The sequence below is a fragment of the Bacillus rossius genome, chromosome 2 (assembly GCF_032445375.1).
Source record: "Bacillus rossius redtenbacheri isolate Brsri chromosome 2, Brsri_v3, whole genome shotgun sequence".
Taxonomy (NCBI): Eukaryota; Metazoa; Arthropoda; class Insecta; order Phasmatodea; family Bacillidae; genus Bacillus; species Bacillus rossius.
The window spans coordinates 11981295-12001244 of record NC_086331.1 but is presented as its reverse complement, the minus strand read 5'-3'; the positions used below and the strand labels follow the sequence as shown (position 1 = coordinate 12001244).

At 43.1% G+C, this 19950-nt stretch overlaps 1 protein-coding gene across 1 annotated transcript in view; it reads left to right on the top strand.

The window, feature by feature from the left end:
• The window catches only part of LOC134528837 (BRD4-interacting chromatin-remodeling complex-associated protein-like), a 242869-nt gene that overhangs the window by 87205 nt on the left and 135714 nt on the right, over nucleotides 1–19950 (top strand). The window contains exon 2 of the mRNA XM_063362503.1: nucleotides 19028–19150. Within this exon, the coding sequence (XP_063218573.1) occupies nucleotides 19036–19150 (115 nt within the window). The 5' untranslated portion in view covers nucleotides 19028–19035. The remainder of the gene's footprint in view (nucleotides 1–19027; nucleotides 19151–19950) is intronic.

The window sequence follows — 19950 nt, the reverse complement described above, 5'->3', positions numbered from 1 at the left end:
CGTCCGTAAACCGACTTTACAGACAACCAATTATTTTTTCAAGTGTCAATGTTCCGCACCTCGAAATGAGCACGTTTACGAGGTAGAGACTTGTCTTGAACTAGTGTCGTGGTTTCAGTGAAGTCATATTCGCTGTCAGCAGCCACTGTTGATGACTCAGGCGGCGGTGAGTGACCTCCGTCGAAGAGGGGTGGGCGCGTTGCTGTCCGGACAACTGCTGAGTGTGCGTTGTTGCTGCGTGTCGGGGCAATGAACCGCTGACTGCCGGCCGCCTTGCTGTGCGTCTCTTCCCGAGGCCCGCTAACTCCCATGCAACGTCTGCCCTGGCTTTTCGGGTCCTTGCCTCTGCCTGTTTTTTGGCTCCTCTTGATGTTTGCCATGTTTTTTAACTCCATTTATTGGCCTTGCATTTGGGCGTGTATCTATTTTTGAACTTTTGCTGTTTTGTAAATTTTGCTGTACACTAGGTTTTTTGTATGTATTATAACTTTTCCTAGCATTCTTATGAATATGTATTGTTCTTACCCTGTTCGCTGTGTGTTTTGTGTTTAGCTCTCTGTAAGCGCGCCAAAGCGCAGAGTCGTTGGAACCCGCTGTCCCCTCGGCTGCCCGGGTTCATTTTGTAAACCTGTGTTGTGATGTGGTGATGGGGGAAAAAAGCCACGTTTATTCAAGTCGCTATTCCGCTATTCCATCCTGGCGTGGAGATCAACACTATTCTGTTCTTAAATCTTCTGCAACTTGATTCATCAGGAACACCATTTTACAAGGAAGCATGAGTGGAGCTTTAATTCCGGTTTACTGTTGGCAGCATTGCTCTTGTGTGAATCCTAAGAAATCATGGTAGAATTTAAATTCGCCTACCGGTGAATCAAGTAGTAAGTTATCTTGTGGCAAAGACTTATCTTAATTTTATTGTCCGTTTGCAGTGTTCCATCTTTAAGAGTGATGATGGGAGATCTGATCATATGGTTGTGTTATTAAGGTCTTTCCACCTTTCACAGCTTAATGAGTTCTTGGAAGAGCCTGCGGAACTATGTACCACACATTTTTCATGAGTTTTAACAACAAAATTCTTCTAAAAACTGACCGAAACATTTTTCGGCCGAATATATAACTACCACAAACCGGACATGGTTGCCTCTTGAATGCACAAACTACCCTCGTGTACATGACAGGTTGACAATCTCATACACGGCCACAGCAAAAAAAAAGTAGAGAGAGAGCGTGAGCTCAAAGCTGCCGCGACAGCAAGCACTGAGTGCCTACCTACGAGTGAACGTTTGCTTCCAAACGAGCGCTTTCCTCCTAGCGACCACTTTACTCCGAGAGAGCGCTTTCCTCCGAGCGAGCGCTTTACTCCGAGAGAGTTTTACTCCGAGAGAGCGCTTTCCTCCGAGCGAGCACTTTACTCCGAGAGAGCGCTTTCCTCCGAGCGAGCGCTTTACTCCGAGAGAGTTTTACTCCGAGAGAGCGCTTTCCTCCGAGCGAGCGCTTTACTCCGAGAGAGTTTTACTCCGAGAGAGCGCTTTCCTCCGAGCGAGCACTTTACTCCGAGAGAGCGCTTTCCTCCGAGCGAGCGCTTTACTCCGAGAGAGTTTTACTCCGAGAGAGCGCTTTCCTCCGAGCGAGCACTTTACTCCGAGAGAGCGCTTTCCTCCGAGCGAGCGCTTTACTCCGAGAGAGTTTTACTCCGAGAGAGCGCTTTCCTCCGAGCGAGCGCTTTACTCCGAGAGAGTTTTACTCCGAGAGAGCGCTTTCCTCCGAGCGAGCACTTTACTCCGAGAGAGTTTTACTCCGAGAGAGCGCTTTCCTCCGAGCGAGCGCTTTACTCCGAGAGAGTTTTACTCCGAGCGAATGCTTTCCTCCGAGCGAGCGCTTTACTCCGAGAGAGTTTTACTCCGAGCGAATGGTTTACTCCGAGCGAGCACTTTACTCCGAGAGAGTTTTACTCCGAGAGAGTGCTTTCCTCCGAGCGAGCACTTTACTCCGAGAGAGTTTTACTCCGAGAGAGCGCTTTCCTCCGAGCGAGCGCTTTACTCCGAGAGAGTTTTACTCCGAGCGAATGCTTTCCTCCGAGCGAGCGCTTTACTCCGAGAGAGTTTTACTCCGAGCGAATGGTTTACTCCGAGCGAGCACTTTACTCCGAGAGAGCGCTTTCCTCCGAGCGAGCACTTTACTCCGAGAGAGTTTTACTCCGAGAGAGCGCTTTCCTCCGAGCGAGCGCTTTACTCCGAGAGAGTTTTACTCCGAGAGAGCGCTTTCCTCCGAGCGAGCACTTTACTCCGAGAGAGTTTTACTCCGAGAGAGCGCTTTCCTCCGAGCGAGCACTTTACTCCGAGAGAGTTTTACTCCGAGAGAGCGCTTTCCTCCGAGCGAGCGCTTTACTCCGAGAGAGTTTTACTCCGAGAGAGCGCTTTCCTCCGAGCGAGCGCTTTACTCCGAGAGAGTTTTACTCCGAGAGAGCGCTTTCCTCCGAGCGAGCACTTTACTCCGAGAGAGTTTTACTCCGAGAGAGCACTTTCCTCCGAGCGAGCGCTTTACTCCGAGAGAGTTTTACTCCGAGCGAATGCTTTCCTCCGAGCGAGCGCTTTACTCCGAGAGAGTTTTACTCCGAGCGAATGGTTTACTCCGAGCGAGCACTTTACTCCGAGAGAGTTTTACTCCGAGAGAGTGCTTTCCTCCGAGCGAGCACTTTACTCCGAGAGAGTTTTACTCCGAGAGAGCGCTTTCCTCCGAGCGAGCACTTTACTCCGAGAGAGTTTTACTCCGAGAGAGCGCTTTCCTCCGAGCGAGCACTTTACTCCGAGAGAGTTTTACTCCGAGAGAGCGCTTTCCTCCGAGCGAGCGCTTTACTCCGAGAGAGTTTTACTCCGAGCGAATGCTTTCCTCCGAGCGAGCGCTTTACTCCGAGAGAGTTTTACTCCGAGCGAATGGTTTACTCCGAGCGAGCGCTTTACTCCGAGAGAGTTTTACTCCGAGAGAGCGCTTTCCTCCGAGCGAGCACTTTACTCCGAGAGAGTTTTACTCCGAGAGAGCGCTTTCCTCCGAGCGAGCACTTTACTCCGAGAGAGTTTTACTCCGAGCGAATGCTTTCCTCCGAGCGAGCACTTTACTCCGAGAGAGTTTTACTCCGAGCGAATGGTTTACTCCGAGCGAGCGCTTTACTCCGAGAGAGTTTTACTCCGAGAGAGCGCTTTCCTCCGAGCGAGCACTTTACTCCGAGAGAGTTTTACTCCGAGAGAGCGCTTTCCTCCGAGCGAGCACTTTACTCCGAGAGAGTTTTACTCCGAGAGAGCGCTTTCCTCCGAGCGAGCACTTTACTCCGAGAGAGTTTTACTCCGAGAGAGCGCTTTCCTCCGAGCGAGCACTTTACTCCGAGAGAGTTTTACTCCGAGCGAATGCTTTCCTCCGAGCGAGCGCTTTAATCCGAGAGAGTTTTACTCCGAGCGAATGGTTTACTCTGACCGAGCGCTTTACTCTGAGCGAGTGCTTTCCTCCGAGTTGTTGCTTGCCTCGGAGTGTGCGTTTACCTCCAATTCAGCACTTACCTCCGGAAATGTGAGTAGTAAGCACTAGCTGTTTTAGTTCTCTTCCAAATCCTCGTGACAGTAGCTTTAGGCTCTCTGGGAAAGCACAGTTCGTACAGACCTTGAGTACCATATATTTTTAATCCTCTACAAGTATGATACTTCCAGGCAAAATGCTTATTTACTTATAAATTTGGAAACAATTTGTGTTTCTTTTATTTATACACCCCATTGGTAGTGTTTTTATTCCTTCTCTTAAAACTCAAATATGGCCGAACTATTGGTATCCACGTTTCTGTAATCTTCTCTTGTGAATCAACTCGGTATTATTCTTACCGAGTTGGTTCACATTTCCTCTTCATTGCAGTTGGTGTCTCATCATAAACTTATGTCCTCACGGTGATGGGCGGCTCTTCAATCGTTTTAAGTTCGTCAAGGCGACCACTGATTGGTTTAAACATCTCTTCATTTTCATTTCACGAGTCTGGTTCTTCTAGCAAGTAAATATTTTGCACAGACAGCGCGATGTAATACTTTTATTATTCGTTTACAGTCAATTCGTAAATTTCTTGCATACATGAATCAACCACAATCATGCCGTTTTTAGCAAGGTCTGTTTATGTGACAAGTGAGAAAGTGAAGCATTCAGGCCAGCTTGAAAGGCCCTCAGTTTGTCACGTCTTTTCACATTCTACTTGTTCATGTCACGAATTCGCGAATCCGAGACCTCCACACGCTAAGGATGACCACCAGATACTCTAGTTATTCGTTTTTCACTCTTTATATTTTTTTAACAGTTAGAAAAATGTTTTTTTGCGGATGTCGGAGTCGCGAGTTTTGTGACAGTATGCAGTTTTTTTTTTTCAGTTCACAGAGCGTAACTGCTACGGTTGAATTATAAAATGCTATGACTAATGATTAACTGATCGAAACCTTGTCCTTATACCTGCCCTTATTTAGAAGCCAATCAGTGACCTTCAAAAGAAATCCGTGCTCTTTTTATCAGCACAAGAGCACGTGTCTTTAAATCTCTGAAATGTCATACCAAAGTTTTTACATGTTCGTCGTAGGCATGACGTAAATTAAGAGGCCCGCTTTGTCAGGTGTGTATGTGTGTTAGTGAGGTGGGATGATAAGTTCGACGCTTACTGGTAATTACAGCGCCGTGTCGCCTCTAAGCGCAAGGCTCTGGACTGGCACGCAGTCTTCTCGTCGTGCGTTGGGCAACTATGATATTTGAGCGATGGCCATTACCATTACATGACGAATAAATGAAGATAAAGGTGTAATGCAATTCCCTAAGTGCTTTCAAGAATTTGTACCTGTTGTTTCATGCCAAAAAATTGTTTTGAAAACACACGTTCCAGTCATCTCAACTCTTCTAAAAAAACATAGTCTAAACCTTAATCCTGAAACAAAACTAGTTATCTGCCCTCAGTGAATTCTTAAATTCTTTTTCGCAAACAGAGCCCACTTGATATAGCCTACTTGAGCAGTTTTCAAATCGCGTGTTTTTTCCTGTAGCTGTAAACACCGTATGTGTGCACAGGTAGGCGAAGCCCTGAAGTTCGGCCATGCGAAATAACGTGATAACGTTTGCATTGTCGTGCAGAACATGGAAAATGTTTCTGTATTCTGCTGTACGCTTGGCACTGGTAAACGCAGTCTACTTTTGCGTGTCTTCCCTTAAAAAAAAATTGGTTGTCTGTAAAGTCGGTTTACGGACGATACTAAGTTTAACGTGACAACGTCATAACAAAACATTGATGAAATGATTGCATACTTTTATGAATAATAATTGAATCATTTTTATTGAATTATCACTATTTTGTATGGATACAAAGGAGTGAAATAAAACCTACAATTTAATTGATAAATTTACTTTTATTTGCAATCATTAATTCAAGTAGGCTATGTTTATTACTTTAACGAAGAGATTATTTTAACTATAACTTTTATACATGTTTGCTATTTAACTTCTTCCAATCTGTGTTATTCTGTTAAGGATAGGACGATAATAGGAAAAGTAGGAAACGAATGGGAGTGTTTCAAGTTTAATGTGCCTCGAAAAAGTCAAATAGATGGTTGTTCCAATCGAGTGGAAGAGAGATAGATGCGGCGCAAGCGTACAATGAGCGTAACGGGACACAGCGTAACGGGATAATGTGCGTTACGGGACACTTTTTCGTGCGTGCAGCTGGCGTTCATCGATTTATTAGGCGTTGTCACGTCAAAAAAACGAGGCACAACGTATACACACGAAACGTTGCACTCCGAACTGATAACGCATCGTGGGCCAGCAGTTAGAGCACCTGTATATAACGCTGGCGAATTGGGTTCGATGCCAGTCTGGTTACTTTATTATTCATTTTCCTCTTCTTTTAACAGCGCAAGTACATTGACGCTAGAGAACGTCTAGATATTTTCCGTTTTAAATAACACACAAAAAAAAACAATTACAATGCGAAATATTTCATACCGATGCTCCTTACTGAGTTAAATTAATATTTCTTGCATTTGCAACAAATAAACGTGATTTTTTACGTAATCAGTAAAAAATTTAAAAATGTGAGAAAAATGTTGCCAAAACAGCATCGAACTCGAGTCGCTAGCGTAGTAGTCGAAGCTCTAACGTCTTTTTTTTTAATATGAGTGGCACACTGGCAAGTTTGACAGTCACCAATGTGCCAATAATCTGCCCACCCCTCCCCCCTTCTCAATGTTGTATTTATTTAGGTAACCCCGAGTTGTTGGTGTTGAAGTTGTTTGTGTATGGGTAAGCGCCAAGGAGACGTTTAGGACAACACACATAGCGTTGCCAGCTACGCTATAGAGGCCGACACCGCTGGGCTACGGTATGCTGCCTTAGCTTGGAAACCTCCTGGGAACTTACAATGTTCCGAGTAGCTTCCAGTCTGCCTACGACGAGAGAAAAGAAGGCAAAAGTCGGAACACAAGGCAACAAAGTGCCTATTCTCACATAGGCAGCAGTAAGTGGCTGAATGTGTGGGTGGGTAGAACAAAACTGTTAAATCTTAATACTGACATAATTTCAAATTGACGTTCGGACAACTTATTCTTTGTTATACAAAAATATAATATTAAAAAAATATCATTAAAATTTCAAAAGTAAAGATGGTGCTTAATAAAAATAAAAATATATTAAAAGACAAATTACTTGAGTATACGATCGCAACAAATGTATCCAGGGATAGACAAAGTGTCGCCGATCCCAACATAAGGCGCAGTCAGACACAATTGACATTTCAGACGGGAATCCAAGATATGTACCGCTCGTGCCAGAAATACAAGAACCACGAAAGATAAAGCTATTCTTCGAAGCACGAGCAAATACAAAAAAATCATTAAAAAAACATTAAGCTAAATATTCGCACGGACGCGACACGCCGAAGCATATTATGGCAAATTAAAAATATCTTACTCTATTTAAAAAAAAAACAGATAACTGGGCATAATTTAAAAAAGAGGTAAACCGAAGAGAAATTTAGAAAAAGGTGACTCAGAAATAGAAGTTATGTTAATCGACACTGAACCACGCACCAGGCAACGCAGAACGGACAGGACTTAAGTTAAGCCGCGACACACACTAACAGACGCAGGCAAGAACTACTTCAGAGTGAGAGAGGGACAATTTTCTTCTTCTTTTTTTTCCTAACCTAACTAAAACTATGTGTATTTTGGAAGGGTCCGGGTTAGGGGAGGAACCTAGGTGCGTCTCAGGCCGAAGCATATACGCCTAGTCATGCTGGGATTAGCCATGCAGGGAGAGGGTCGCATGCATCATGTGCTAGGAGGGGATTGGCCAGCCATGGCAGCGATTGTTGCCATGACTAACTCCCCTCACTCTTATCTCTAGTCTAAACTACTAGTTAAGTTCGGCCCAAGTAAAACCTGCATAGACACAGGGAAAAACCTGGGCACTTTCATGCGGGATGCAAGTTTGCATGCATTAAATGTAGGAAAGTACAGGAGACAGAGGATGGTCTGGATGAAGAGTTGGCCAGAGTAGAAAGATTCTACCATGCGGGGTTTGGGCACTTGGACTTTAGGTCCGCTTTGATGTCTTCTCCGGGACTGGAATTTGATGGCCAGGGACGCAAGCGCCCCTGGCGGTGAGTGCAAACACAAACCACTCACATCCGCTCCAGACAGCAGCACCTATAACTAAAAGAAAGAAAATTAATCATCCTACAATCTAAACTAATTTTAGTAAATACATGTTTCACGGGCTAACATGCCTTAACGGTACTTTAATTAAACATAACTACAACTATGTTTTTGGTTTTTTAGATTTTTTTTATTTTTTAAATTTTTTTAAATTTTTTTTATATATAGGCTATATTATAGAACATAATATAGGCTAATGTAATTATATTAACGTCTCTTCACTAGTTATAGTGGAAGAACTGTCGGTGTATAGGTTTAAAGGCGAATGAAGAAAGAGCATGCGTATTTTATTATTTTATTAATTTATTGAGGTTTTATATGCGTGCCACTTTCGAAGGACGCCGCCCATTAGCATACAGCATGCCACTCGTATCGGTATCCCCAACTCGATCGGTGTATATTTGCACTGAATGCCCAGGCAAGCGCCTCCAGTCATAGCACGCAATCTACAGTTAGTTGTTAATTTTAAACTGAGAGAGGGACAATGATCCGGAGCTTATATATAAGCCCTGCCGTAGTGCGCAGTGCGCAGGCGCAGAGGCGCGAGAGGGGAGGAAACTAAAAAGAACTGAACAAGTGACCTCCACAGGGAGATGGGAAGTCGTGGCCACTGAACGAGTCCATAGCACCGTTTCAGCATCTTCGAGCGCAACGTTACGGATAGGTATACGTTTTGCCTCGTTTTTTAGATCGGCCTTTTTTCTAGAGAACGATTTAGAGTTGGGTTTTCGTCTTAGTAGATTGCTAGTAGAATACAGATGTATTTCCTGCTACTGGGGTCGGAGTGAGGACCTGGAGTCGGTGTCCGCCATCTTGGATTGTGACGTAACGGAAATCATCTTGGATGACCTTAAAATCCAAAATTTTGCCAAAATTGTCTCCAAATTTCCATTTCCGAGGGAACATTTCTCATCATAAATAAAAAAAATTATTAACTCTTGAAAGCATTTCTATCTTTAAAAGAATTAAAAGTCCCCAAAGAGGCTTTAACTTCAAATTTACCAGCTCCAATATTTTGTGGAGAAAAACCTTATATCGTGGCCTTTACACCGGCCACAATATGGTACTCTGCCATCTTGAATGTCAGGTCCGCTATTTTGTTTTAACACGATTTGGTTTTCTTTAAATTTCCGCCATATTGTATTCCACCATATTGAATTATGTCATATCCGCCATATTGAAAATCCGTAATTATTATTCCAAATAACGAAAAAAAAAATCAAATTTATAAACAAATGTGATAAATGCAATTTTAATAAAAACTCACATCATGGTACTTGGAGTCATTGGTTCGAACCCGCTGAGGTCATTCTATTAAAAATATCGAAAATTCCTTCCTCCACAGGGGCTACCAGCAGACTGCCCCCCACCCCCCTTCGCAATGCAAAAGGAATATATACTACAACTAACAAGTATGACGTCATGACGCCATATTGGTTTTGAAACCCGCCTTCCGATCAAATAGGAAGGGGGGTCCCGTCCGTGACTCACCCTGGGTAACTATAAGACAAACAAAAGGCAAAATCTGAAATAGGTAGGCCTATTGCGCTCCAAAAGTTGCACCCGGGCGGACGAGCTATGAAAGGGAGAATAATGACAAACGTACACAGCAAGACTTTGGCTCATTAAAAACACCAAGCAGATTAAGACTATCTAAAAATTTAATATCGGCAACATCTTTCGTAGCATTCATAAACAAAAAATATTAAACACTTTTGCATGGCGATTACGTCAACCTATTAAGATATATTACAATATATACAAGACTCTATGCTAAAAATCAGATAATACTAATACCATAAAAATACTATATAAATAAAAAGGATTAATTATGAAAGTTCCAAAAAAAGTCCTACTGGGAGTCGGATTTATACACGCGCACGTCCATCAATACTTGCACGTCTTGCTTCTTAGAATGGAACAGCTGATAACCATGACCTTCAGAAAATGCATTTATATAGCTCAGTCAAATGTGCCAAGGAAAATATCACTTAGTCTGGGCGAGGAGGCTTCAGTGAAAATGTTTTAGTTCCGAGGACAAAACACGCAGGTAAACAAAATTTAAATTATAAATCTCTTGAGGTAATGACGTGAATTCCTACAAAAGTTTTGATGCACTCAACATTAATCAAAGTCATGCAAAGTAGCTTGACCCATTATAACAAATGGGAGGGTCTAATCAGTAAGCTTCCACTGTAATACGTGCTTCGTAGATAAGTTCGACTTGCTAAGCTATGCTTCTTATGAATAATACTTATATTCTTCATCCACATCCGCTACATCCAATGCTACGTGTCGCCTCTTTACCTTAGCGTAAATCTTGAATATATCGCCGCTGAACACGCCTCCGGGCAAGGCAAGGCCCCATCTCAGCAAGCCCCGGCAAGGGCTGGCCGGTGCAGAGTCGAAAAGCGGTTAAGAGGCCACTCCAGTGTTTCAGGGGCACTACGCAACCCGCGTCAACCTCATAAGATTCAATGCTATTTTCATTTTGCTTATAAGTAATTAACTAATATAGATTTCGAAACGATGCTTGCTTGATATGTAAGACAACGATGCTCTTATCAAAGCCCCTTTCTTCAAAAACGTGCATAAATTATGGTTCAAACTTAGACAATACACTTATGCATATTAGTAAAGATTAGTATAAAACCATAATTTATGCACGTTTTTGAAGAAAGGGGGCTTTGATAAGAGCATCGTTGTCTTACATATCAAGCAAGCATCATTTCGAAATCTATATTAGTTAATTAGTTATAAGCAAAATGAAAATAGCATTGAATCTTATGAGGTTGACGCGGGTTGCGTAGTGCCCCTGAAACACTGGAGTGGGCTCTTAAGCTTGCCTCGCGACGTGGGCCCTCCACACGTCCGGTCGCGGCGACTCCCAGTGCAACAGTCCCGCGGCCCACAGTTCACCTTGGCACCGCCGGCATTCGGGCGCTCATGACGTCATCGGTGAATTGAACTCGCGCTCCCAGTAGCCGGCCATTGAAACACAATCGATATATATATTGAATAGCAATAAAACTAGAACGAAACCAAACCAAAATATAACTATAAAAGGAAATAATCACAATAATTAAATAATTAACCAAAAATACAGTAACTAAGATTTTACAAAATTTAAAAGGATTCTTTAAAATGGAAATAATTCGTAAAATCAATAACATTTAAAAAATATATAAAAATATCATAATTGTGGCCCGGGGGCCATAGTTTAATTTTTACACGCTAGAGTGCAGTAGTGCCAATCACCAGACTGTCGTAGCATCTGCCATCTTGTCGGCCATTTTGGCTGCCATATTGAAAATCTGTTATTGCTAACCTTGAAATTTGGGGGAAAATTCTAAAAATCATTTTTTTTTAAATCACCAATTAATATATTGATTCGTTCGTTTCATCGCCTAGGTTTGTTCATTTACCGATTTGAGGCTGATGTATTTTCATGGGACTACGACTTGATGGCTTGCTGGCTCGTCAGTCGTAAGGAATCAGCCATGTTCGGTCGTGACCGTCGCTCTGTGCCCGAGATTAGGAGCTTGTCTTGGCCTCTGTCACAATCGTCTTCTACTTCGCAATCCTACGCCTGCCAGGCGCTGCCGTCGCCAATGGTCATATATAAATGGGAAGCCTTCTTTTCACAGACGAGAGAACCAAACGCCCGATCGTGCATCTTCGGTTGTTTTTTTGTTCATTGTAACTCATGATAACTAATGGTCAATTAGGTTAGGTTAGCTACATTATAAATACTTTAAAACATTGTGGACGGTTGATTTGGTTAGGATAGCTACATTAAAGATACTGTGAAATCATGTAAACAGTTTCCTAGCCCTGGATAGCTACATATTAAAAAGTTATGTGCTAAGCAACCATAAAATGATTTTACAGTATTTTTAATGTAGCTATACTTACTACCTAATATAACCAACCATCCACAATGTTTTAAAGTATTTATAATGTAGCTAACCTATCCTAATCGACCGCAAAATTTAATGCCACACCTGTTTATACAATAAGATAGAATGAAAAAAAAAGCGAGCATGAACTTCGGGTGTGCCCCTCTCGTCTGTGAAATTAAGGCTTCCCATGTATATATTCGGTATTGGATACAACTATTATAAAAATAGCTTTATATTGGTCCTTATGAAGCTTCATTTATATATTTGAAAGAGTTATAATTATCACGGTGGTAGGAGGATTCGAACCCACGACCCTGAGGCCTAGAGTGCGGAGCAGCGCCCTTAACCGCGCGGTCACCGCTTTGACCTTGTACAGGTAACTGTTAGTGTAGTCTGTGCGCGGTAAAATTATTTCGGTGCGGTAAAATTTTTTCGTGTTTAGATTACACTACCAGTATGTATTTCTGCTGTAGTAAAATGACTTCAGCGTTAAAATACTAAATAAAAATTTATTTAGTAAAATTAATTACATCATTGAGATTCAGCTTTCATTGCCAGCAATCATTTTGGTGATCTTGACCTTCCAAATAAACTTAAAATTCGTCAAAGTTTTTTAAGGAAAAAAAAATTCCCGTTTTCAAGGAAAATGTTACGGTTTTGTTCAGTGGCTTTAATTGTCTGGAAAGAAGCTGGAAACTCAAGATACAGCTGATATCAGACAAATCAGAAGAAGTTTGACACCTCAATCTCGTTTTTACCTGAAATATAAAAAAAAATATTTGAAACGTTCTTAAAAAAATGTGTTTAAAAATTACGTCTCGGACTTCGTAGTACTCTGTTGAATTCCTGCGTAAGAAATTGGAGTCCTGCTAGTAGAACTCTGGCCACTTACACAAATGTTATATTTTTTAGCGAAATTGTCCATTTCTGTTTCAGCAAGTTTTTTTTTTTAATTTTCATTACTTTGAACAAGGACTATTTACAAAATAACTGTCCCGACTTATTAAATACGTTACTCGATACCACTATGCCTACCATGGAGGCCATATTCGCGCAACTTGCGACTACTGGAGCCCCAACTACAAGCATATAGGAAGGGCAGGGGCGCATGTATGTAGGATTAGCAAGGGGGGCCGCGGAAATTTTCGGGTGGGGGGGGGGGGGGTAGGGACCCGACAGTTTTGCGCTTGAGGTTAACCGGTACAGTCATCTGTTGATACGGTGCTTGCATGTTGTATGCTGCCCATATTTTGGCCTCATGCATGCAATAAGCAGAATAAAAAATTGGTTGTCTGTAAAGTCGGTTTACGGACGATAGTTTAACGTTACCACGTCATAACAAAACATTGATTAAATGATTGCATACTTTTATGAATAAAATTGAATATTTTTTATTGAATTATCACTATTTTGTATGGATACAAAGAAGGAGTGAAATAAAATCTAGAATTAAATTGATAAATTTACTTTTATTTGTACTCATTAATTCAAATATGTTTATTACCTTAACGAAGAGATTATTTTAACTATAACTTTTATACATGTTTGCTATTTAACTTCTTCCAATCTGTGTTATTCTGTTAAGGATAGGACGATAATAGGAAAAGTAGGAAACGAATGGGAGTGTTTCAAGTTTAATGTGCCTCGAAAAAGTCAAATCGATGGTTGTTCCAATCGAGTGGAAGAGAGATAGATGCGGCGCAAGCGTACAATGAGCGTAACGGGACACATCGTAACGGGACAATGTGCGTTACGGGACACTTTTTCGTGCGTGCAGCCGGCGTTCATCGATTTATTAGATGTTGTCACGTCAAAATTAAAATATATAGGAAGTTTTCCATAAGACATAGTTTTGACATCAAACCCGTTTCACTCGCAGACAACTCCCCCCCCCCCCCCCCCCAACGGATCTACGCCCATGGCCAAGCGTATCCGTAACACGAGGGCTGTATTTTCTATGCTTGGCATTCCTTTCAACCAAAACATGCACAATCTTAAGCATATAGGCCAAGCGTACCCAAACCAAGAGGGTCTTCTTTTACAATACGTGTTATATCTTTCAGACAAACATGACCTATTTTAAGCAAACAAGGCTTGTTTTTCCGAACTGCCAGACCTACAGTATGGATACAACCTATTACTTACGCTTACTATGGAACCAAGTATTAATGAAAAAAAATTTTACGCTTACTGCAAGACCAAAAGGTGCTTGAAAACATTCAATCTTCAGACCCAAACTACAGACTTGCCTACGCACATTTAACGAAAAGTACGCACTTTAGACCTACATTGAACTCGGAATATACGACAGGATAATATCGGCAGGCCTCGATAGAAGACTTAGGATACTATCGGCAGCAGGGGCGCATCAACAGGGGGGGGGGGTGGCAAGGGTATTTTGCAAAGCCCCCCCCCTCCCCCTGAAATCTTGAAGTGGGGGAAAACGGGGGCAAAGAAAGTGCTGTGTAATCAATTTTTAGATAATAAAACTGCTTAAATAGCACCATTTTCCACCTTGAAATACAAATTTTCCCGGGGGAGGACCACCGGACTCCCCGCTTCAAATGGGGGGGATCGATGATTCTTTATAAAAAGGTATATTGCCCCCCCTTTGGAAATTTAGTTGCTGCGCCCCTGATCGGCAGGATACGATAGTATATGGCTCCAACTGGCTACAGTACCTCCAGTTGCTCCAATCGCATTTTCCTCCTAGTAGCTTCAATGGCCCCAACTGGTCCAACCAGCTTCAATTGCTCCTTATTGCATTTGGCTTCAACTAGCTACAATCGCCACAACTGATCCAACTGATTTCAGTTGCATTTTGCTCCAACAGTTCCAGTGGCTCCTATTAGTACTCTCCATTTTGTTAGCCATTGACGATGGTTTTTTACGTCCTTAAGCTATTTGTTGTATTACGAGAAATCAGCCTTAATCTATAAGTTAGATTACGAGAAATAAAACAAATATATTTTTTCAATCCAAATAATTGATTTATTTTTCAGATTTATATGCACGCAGTTTATAAAAATCATTCATTGTATGTAGCCCGCTCAACTTAGTTCATGAAGTGTAGTACACGTGTTTTTAGTGATGAATTCATTTTCGACATTTTTGCGAAGCAAGTAGAAGCCTCGACCTGTCGGGCAATACGTTTCGGGTCTTTCACAACGTGGGACGCAAATTTAACGAAAAAAATCCACGTTCTTCAAACATGACGTACATTTGGACGTACATTCCTCAAGTGCCTAGCTCGCCTATTGCCTGGCTGGTTTGACTGCGAGCTCGGCCTGCATCCTGACTTTCTCGACCTATATTTGGCATAGATGTTTGCCCGACTCGGACCATATTGCTTGCTTCGTGCCAGACTGCATGGAACACAGCTTGCCTTGTACCTTGCTCGCCTCATGCAGCTAACGTCAGGCCCAGCTGCCTCATGCCCATTTCCCGAGTGTTCGGCTTTACCACATGCCCGGATTGCCTCGTGGCCTTGCTTGAATTGCAGCATGCCCTGCTTGTCTCGACCTCGTTTGTAGCCTGGCTACAAATGTAGCCAGTTGCTCCATCTGGCGACAAATGTAGTCAATTAGCCTGCATGATTGACACCTGGTTAAAATACTATCTATTAGTAGAGACCGGAAAAATTCGCGGGTTCAATGACCTCCAGGATAGACTCCAATATCCTCTACACACTCGGGCAAATGCCAACTGTTCATTGGCTGCTGACTTGTGAGTCGTCTCGTCTGGGTGGCCTGTGATTTGACACTTCTATGAGTGAGGGTCTCTAATTGGCCCTCAGTCCTCCAGATTAACAGTGAACCAATGGCAGAAGCAGCACTAAGGTATAATTATTTGAATTTTAGCATAACACGAAATGAATCCGCGAATTTTTCAGGTCTCTAACTATTAATATTAGTTTTAATTCGGTAACTGTAACTAACCAATTAAATGAATCTCTGAATACAATTTCATGTCTCATAAAAAATAATTAATATAGGTATCGATTGTTTTCTGAGAATAACAAGGAGCACACGTAGAAAACCAACCAAATATTGTTATAAATAAACAGGAGCACTCTAAGAAAGTCAACATAAGTAGGTATGTAGCCTATGCTTTGAATATAATATATATAGTAAGCATATTCATAATACATTAATATTATATTTAGCATTTAAATTTTATAAATATGTATTTTAAGGATATGTATTATTATATTAAACGTGCATACTCTAAGTTACAGAAAAAAATGGTGGAAAAAAAATGGTTAATTTAACGGCACAGTCCAAGATTGCAGAATACAATATGGCAACCGGGGTCATGTTTGAAGGTCCCCTTTAGAGGCTTACTGGAGGCTGGTAAATGAGACATTTGAGCCACTTTGGGAACATTTAGATCTTTCATTGACAAAAACGTTTTGAGGAGCCAAGAATTTAGAATTTAAAAAAAATTGTTGGTTTGGTTTTCCCAAAAACTGGAAATTTGTGAAATATTTTTAAGAACTTAGGGTACATTTTGTGTGAATTTTGAGTCAATTTCTGCAAATTTTCGACAACTTTTGAAGGTCAACGTCAAATTTCTAGGATATCCAAGATGGCGGCCGTTACGTCACAACCCAAGATGGCCGACACCGGCCCCTGCTCCTCACTCCGACTCCAGTAAAAGGAAAACTACTGTTGCCATTGGGAATCGCTTTATCCTCGCAGAAGGACGTAAAGTCGGCGCCCCGTACTTCGCAGCCGCTCCTTGTCAGTCAAGCTAGTCGCCCACTACGCCGCGCAGCCCTGGAAAGAATTCCGGCTCAACAGTTTGCATGTATTTAAACCAGGATGCGCCCACTACGGCCCTGTCCGCCGCGGAACTGTTCCGGCGCCGGAGCTCTCGGGAGAATTCGGAGCGGAATATTTCTGCTACAGTGTGCGGTGGCAGACGGAGGGAAATTTTGAGCTGACACCACATTCGGGTGCCTTCGGTGCCACTCGGTCATGATCGGTATCTTTGTTGAGTCTGTTTATGAGATCTGCGCACGTGGCCGTACTTATCTAGAGTAAAAAAGATTAGTTCAGGTAAAGTTTGAGAATTTATTAATTTATTTAATACCTTTAATGTGTCTATATGAATGGGATTATCCTTTGTTTGTTTAAAACAAAACCAGGCACGCGATGCACCTGTGCGCTAGGTCAACACTGAAGGAACCGAGCGTTCGGAATCATAAAACGGCGTCTGAAGTGTGCGACCCCCCACGGGCGGAACCTTCGGGAACTTCCGCAGGGCTGCGCGGCGCGCTGTAGTGGGCGAAAGGCTTCAGTCAGTGTAGCCTTTGAATATATATACTGTATAGAAGTCGCGAGTGGATAGGATTTACTCTACGTTTTTCAGAAGCTTATGATGAGCAGCTTGGGAACTTCACCGCTGCAGTGCGCTGCCGTAACGCCCTGTATCGTCTTAGTTGTTATTTACACGTTAGAGCGCAGCGCTGTCGCCCGCTGTCATTCCCCGCTCCCCTCATCCATCATTCACTGCAGCTCAACGTCGTTCAACGGGAGGGGGAAGGGGTGTTTGAAGAGTTCGGCACTTGTCCGCTAGGGACCACCGCAAGTCGATGCCCTAGAGATGGTGGCGATTGCGGCGGTGAATTAACCAACTACCTCAAAACCGTATTAGAAATTTTAACCTGGGCTGGCGACTTCTATACAGTATATCTATATATTCAAAGGTGTAGCGCAGGTGTTGCCGCAGGTGGACGGGTGTCTACTGTCGTGATCTCACGTCAAGTGGGGCCTGTCTTGTCCTGACTCTGTGACTCCTCGCTATCGGGGCAGCTTGTTTCTCGGGAGAACATGTAAGGCTGTGCACATGGGCTCAATGCGACAGCATTCCAATACTTTAGTAAACTACAAACCACGTGAAACCAACCCAGTGGTTCCTGATCACAGTCACCGCGTATCACAACAAAAAAATAATTGGTTTTCTGTAAAGTCGGTTTACGGACGATAGTTTAACGTGACGTCATAACAAAACATTAATGAAATGATTGCATACTTCTATGAATAAAATTGAATCATTTTTATTGAATTATCACTATTTTGTATGGATACAAAGAAGGAGTGAAATTAAATCTACAATTTAATTGATAAATTTACTTTTATTTGCACTCGTTAATTCAAATATGTTTATTACTTAACGAAGAGATTATTTTAACTATAACTTTTAAGTAGTATATGAATGACGGTCCAAGATCAGGGTCCAGGGTCCGGTGCCGGTGCCGGTGTCCGCCATCTTGGAGTGTGACGTCACGGCGGCCATCTTGGACGAGTGTAACGGGACACTTTTTCGTGTGTGCAGCCGGCGTTCATCGATTTAATAGACGTTGTCAGTTAAAAAAAAAAAAGGGATTAATGTTGTAGTATGCAAAGAACTGTCTGATTCAGCGGTTCCCAAACGATGGGTCGCGACCCACTAGTGAGTCGCGGCAGGGTTACAGGTGGGTCGCGACTCGATCCTAAAACTATCAGAAACTATCGAATAAACCATCAGAAAAAATAAGAAAAATCGAAACAAATCGAACTGTGTGCAAACATGTATCTATTGTTAAATAAATAACTGTTTTGATACAAACTGCTTATATTTTGTCAACCATTTTCAAATCATAACACAAATTGTTTATCAATAATAATCAAACGTTATCTTAAAAAAAGCATAAGTATATATATGTAATATTTGATGGTAAATTATATATACATAAGTAAGGGATACGATATAAAACAAGGTTTTTTACTCCACCATGGACCGATAGACCGTGGAGGTATTCCGAATAGTAGGGGCAGGCATTTTTCGCGAAAGGATCTGAACACTTATTAGACTGCAACAACGTATACCCGCACCTGTGGTTTGTTCCTTGTAAACGGCGGCCGTCTGCGAGAGAAGTCGTCGCCTTGTTTGACCGAGCCACTCAGGACGCGTTTACTTACGCACTGAATCAATATGATTGCTGTTGTTACAATCGATATGTACCTGAGAGAGAAATTCACCCAATCACGAAACACAAACAATGCTATAGTGTTTTCACTTTCATTTAGTCTCGAAATCTTTTCGCGAAATCTGCACGCCCCTTCCGATAAGGAAAGGTGGATCTACATCTGAAAACGTTTGGGAACCACTGGTCTGATGTATGAACTAAATGTGATGTAGCTAGTTGTAGGTTGCATGACCTGGAGAAGTGTGGACCTTGTACAGTGCGGGTACTCTGCAGTGTAGCATCTGGGAGTGTGTACAGTGCGGGAACTCTGCAGTGTAGCGCATGGGAGTGTGTACAGTGCGGGAACTCTGCAGTGTAGCGCATGGGAGTGTGTACAGTGCGGGAACTCTGCAGTGTAGCGCATGGGAGTGTGTAATGTGCGGTGGGTGTTGCAGGCGCTGCTATGGAGCGGACTCGTCGACGACTTAAGCTGACGGACGTGAACGAGCATCTCATATGCATGCTGTGTAACGGCTACTTCGTGGACGCGACCACCATCGTGGAGTGCCTTCACTCGTGTGAGTAGTCCCTGCCTCCGCCGCACCACCACTGTCGTGTAGAGTTGGCACTCGTGTGAGTAGTCCCTGCTCCTTACACGTCACCACTGTCGTGTAGAGTCTGCACTCGTGTGAGTAGTCCCTTCTCCTTCCGCACCACCACTGTCGTGTAGAGTCTGCACTCGTGGGAGTAGACCCTGCTCCTTCCACGCCACCACCGTCGTGTAGAGTCTGCACTCGTGTGAGTAGTCTCTGCCTCCGCCGCACCACCACTGTCGTGTAGAGTCGGCACTCGTGTGAGTAGTCCGTGCTCCTTCCACTCCACAACTGTCGTGTAGAGTCTGCACTCGTGTGAGTAGTCTCTGCCTCCGCCGCACCACCACTGGCGTGTAGAGTCCGCACTCGTGTGAGTAGTCCCTGAACCTTCCACGCCACCACTGTCGTGTAGAGTCTGCACTCGTGTGAGTAGTCTCTGCCTCCGCCGCACCACCACTGTCGTGTAGAGTCCGCACTCGTGTGAGTAGTCCGTGCTCCTTCCACTCCACAACTGTCGTGTAGAGTCTGCACTCGTGTGAGTAGTCTCTGCCTCCGCCGCACCACCACTGGCGTGTAGAGTCCGCACTCGTGTGAGTAGTCCCTGCTCCTTCCACGCCACCACTGTCGTGTAGAGTCGGCACTCCTGTGAGTAGTCCGTGCTCCTTCCAATCCACAACTGTCGTGTAGAGTCTGCACTCGTGTGAGTAGTTCCTGCACCTTCCGCACCACCACTGACGTGTAGAGTCTGCACTCGTGTGAGTAGTCCCAGCTCCTTCCACGCCACC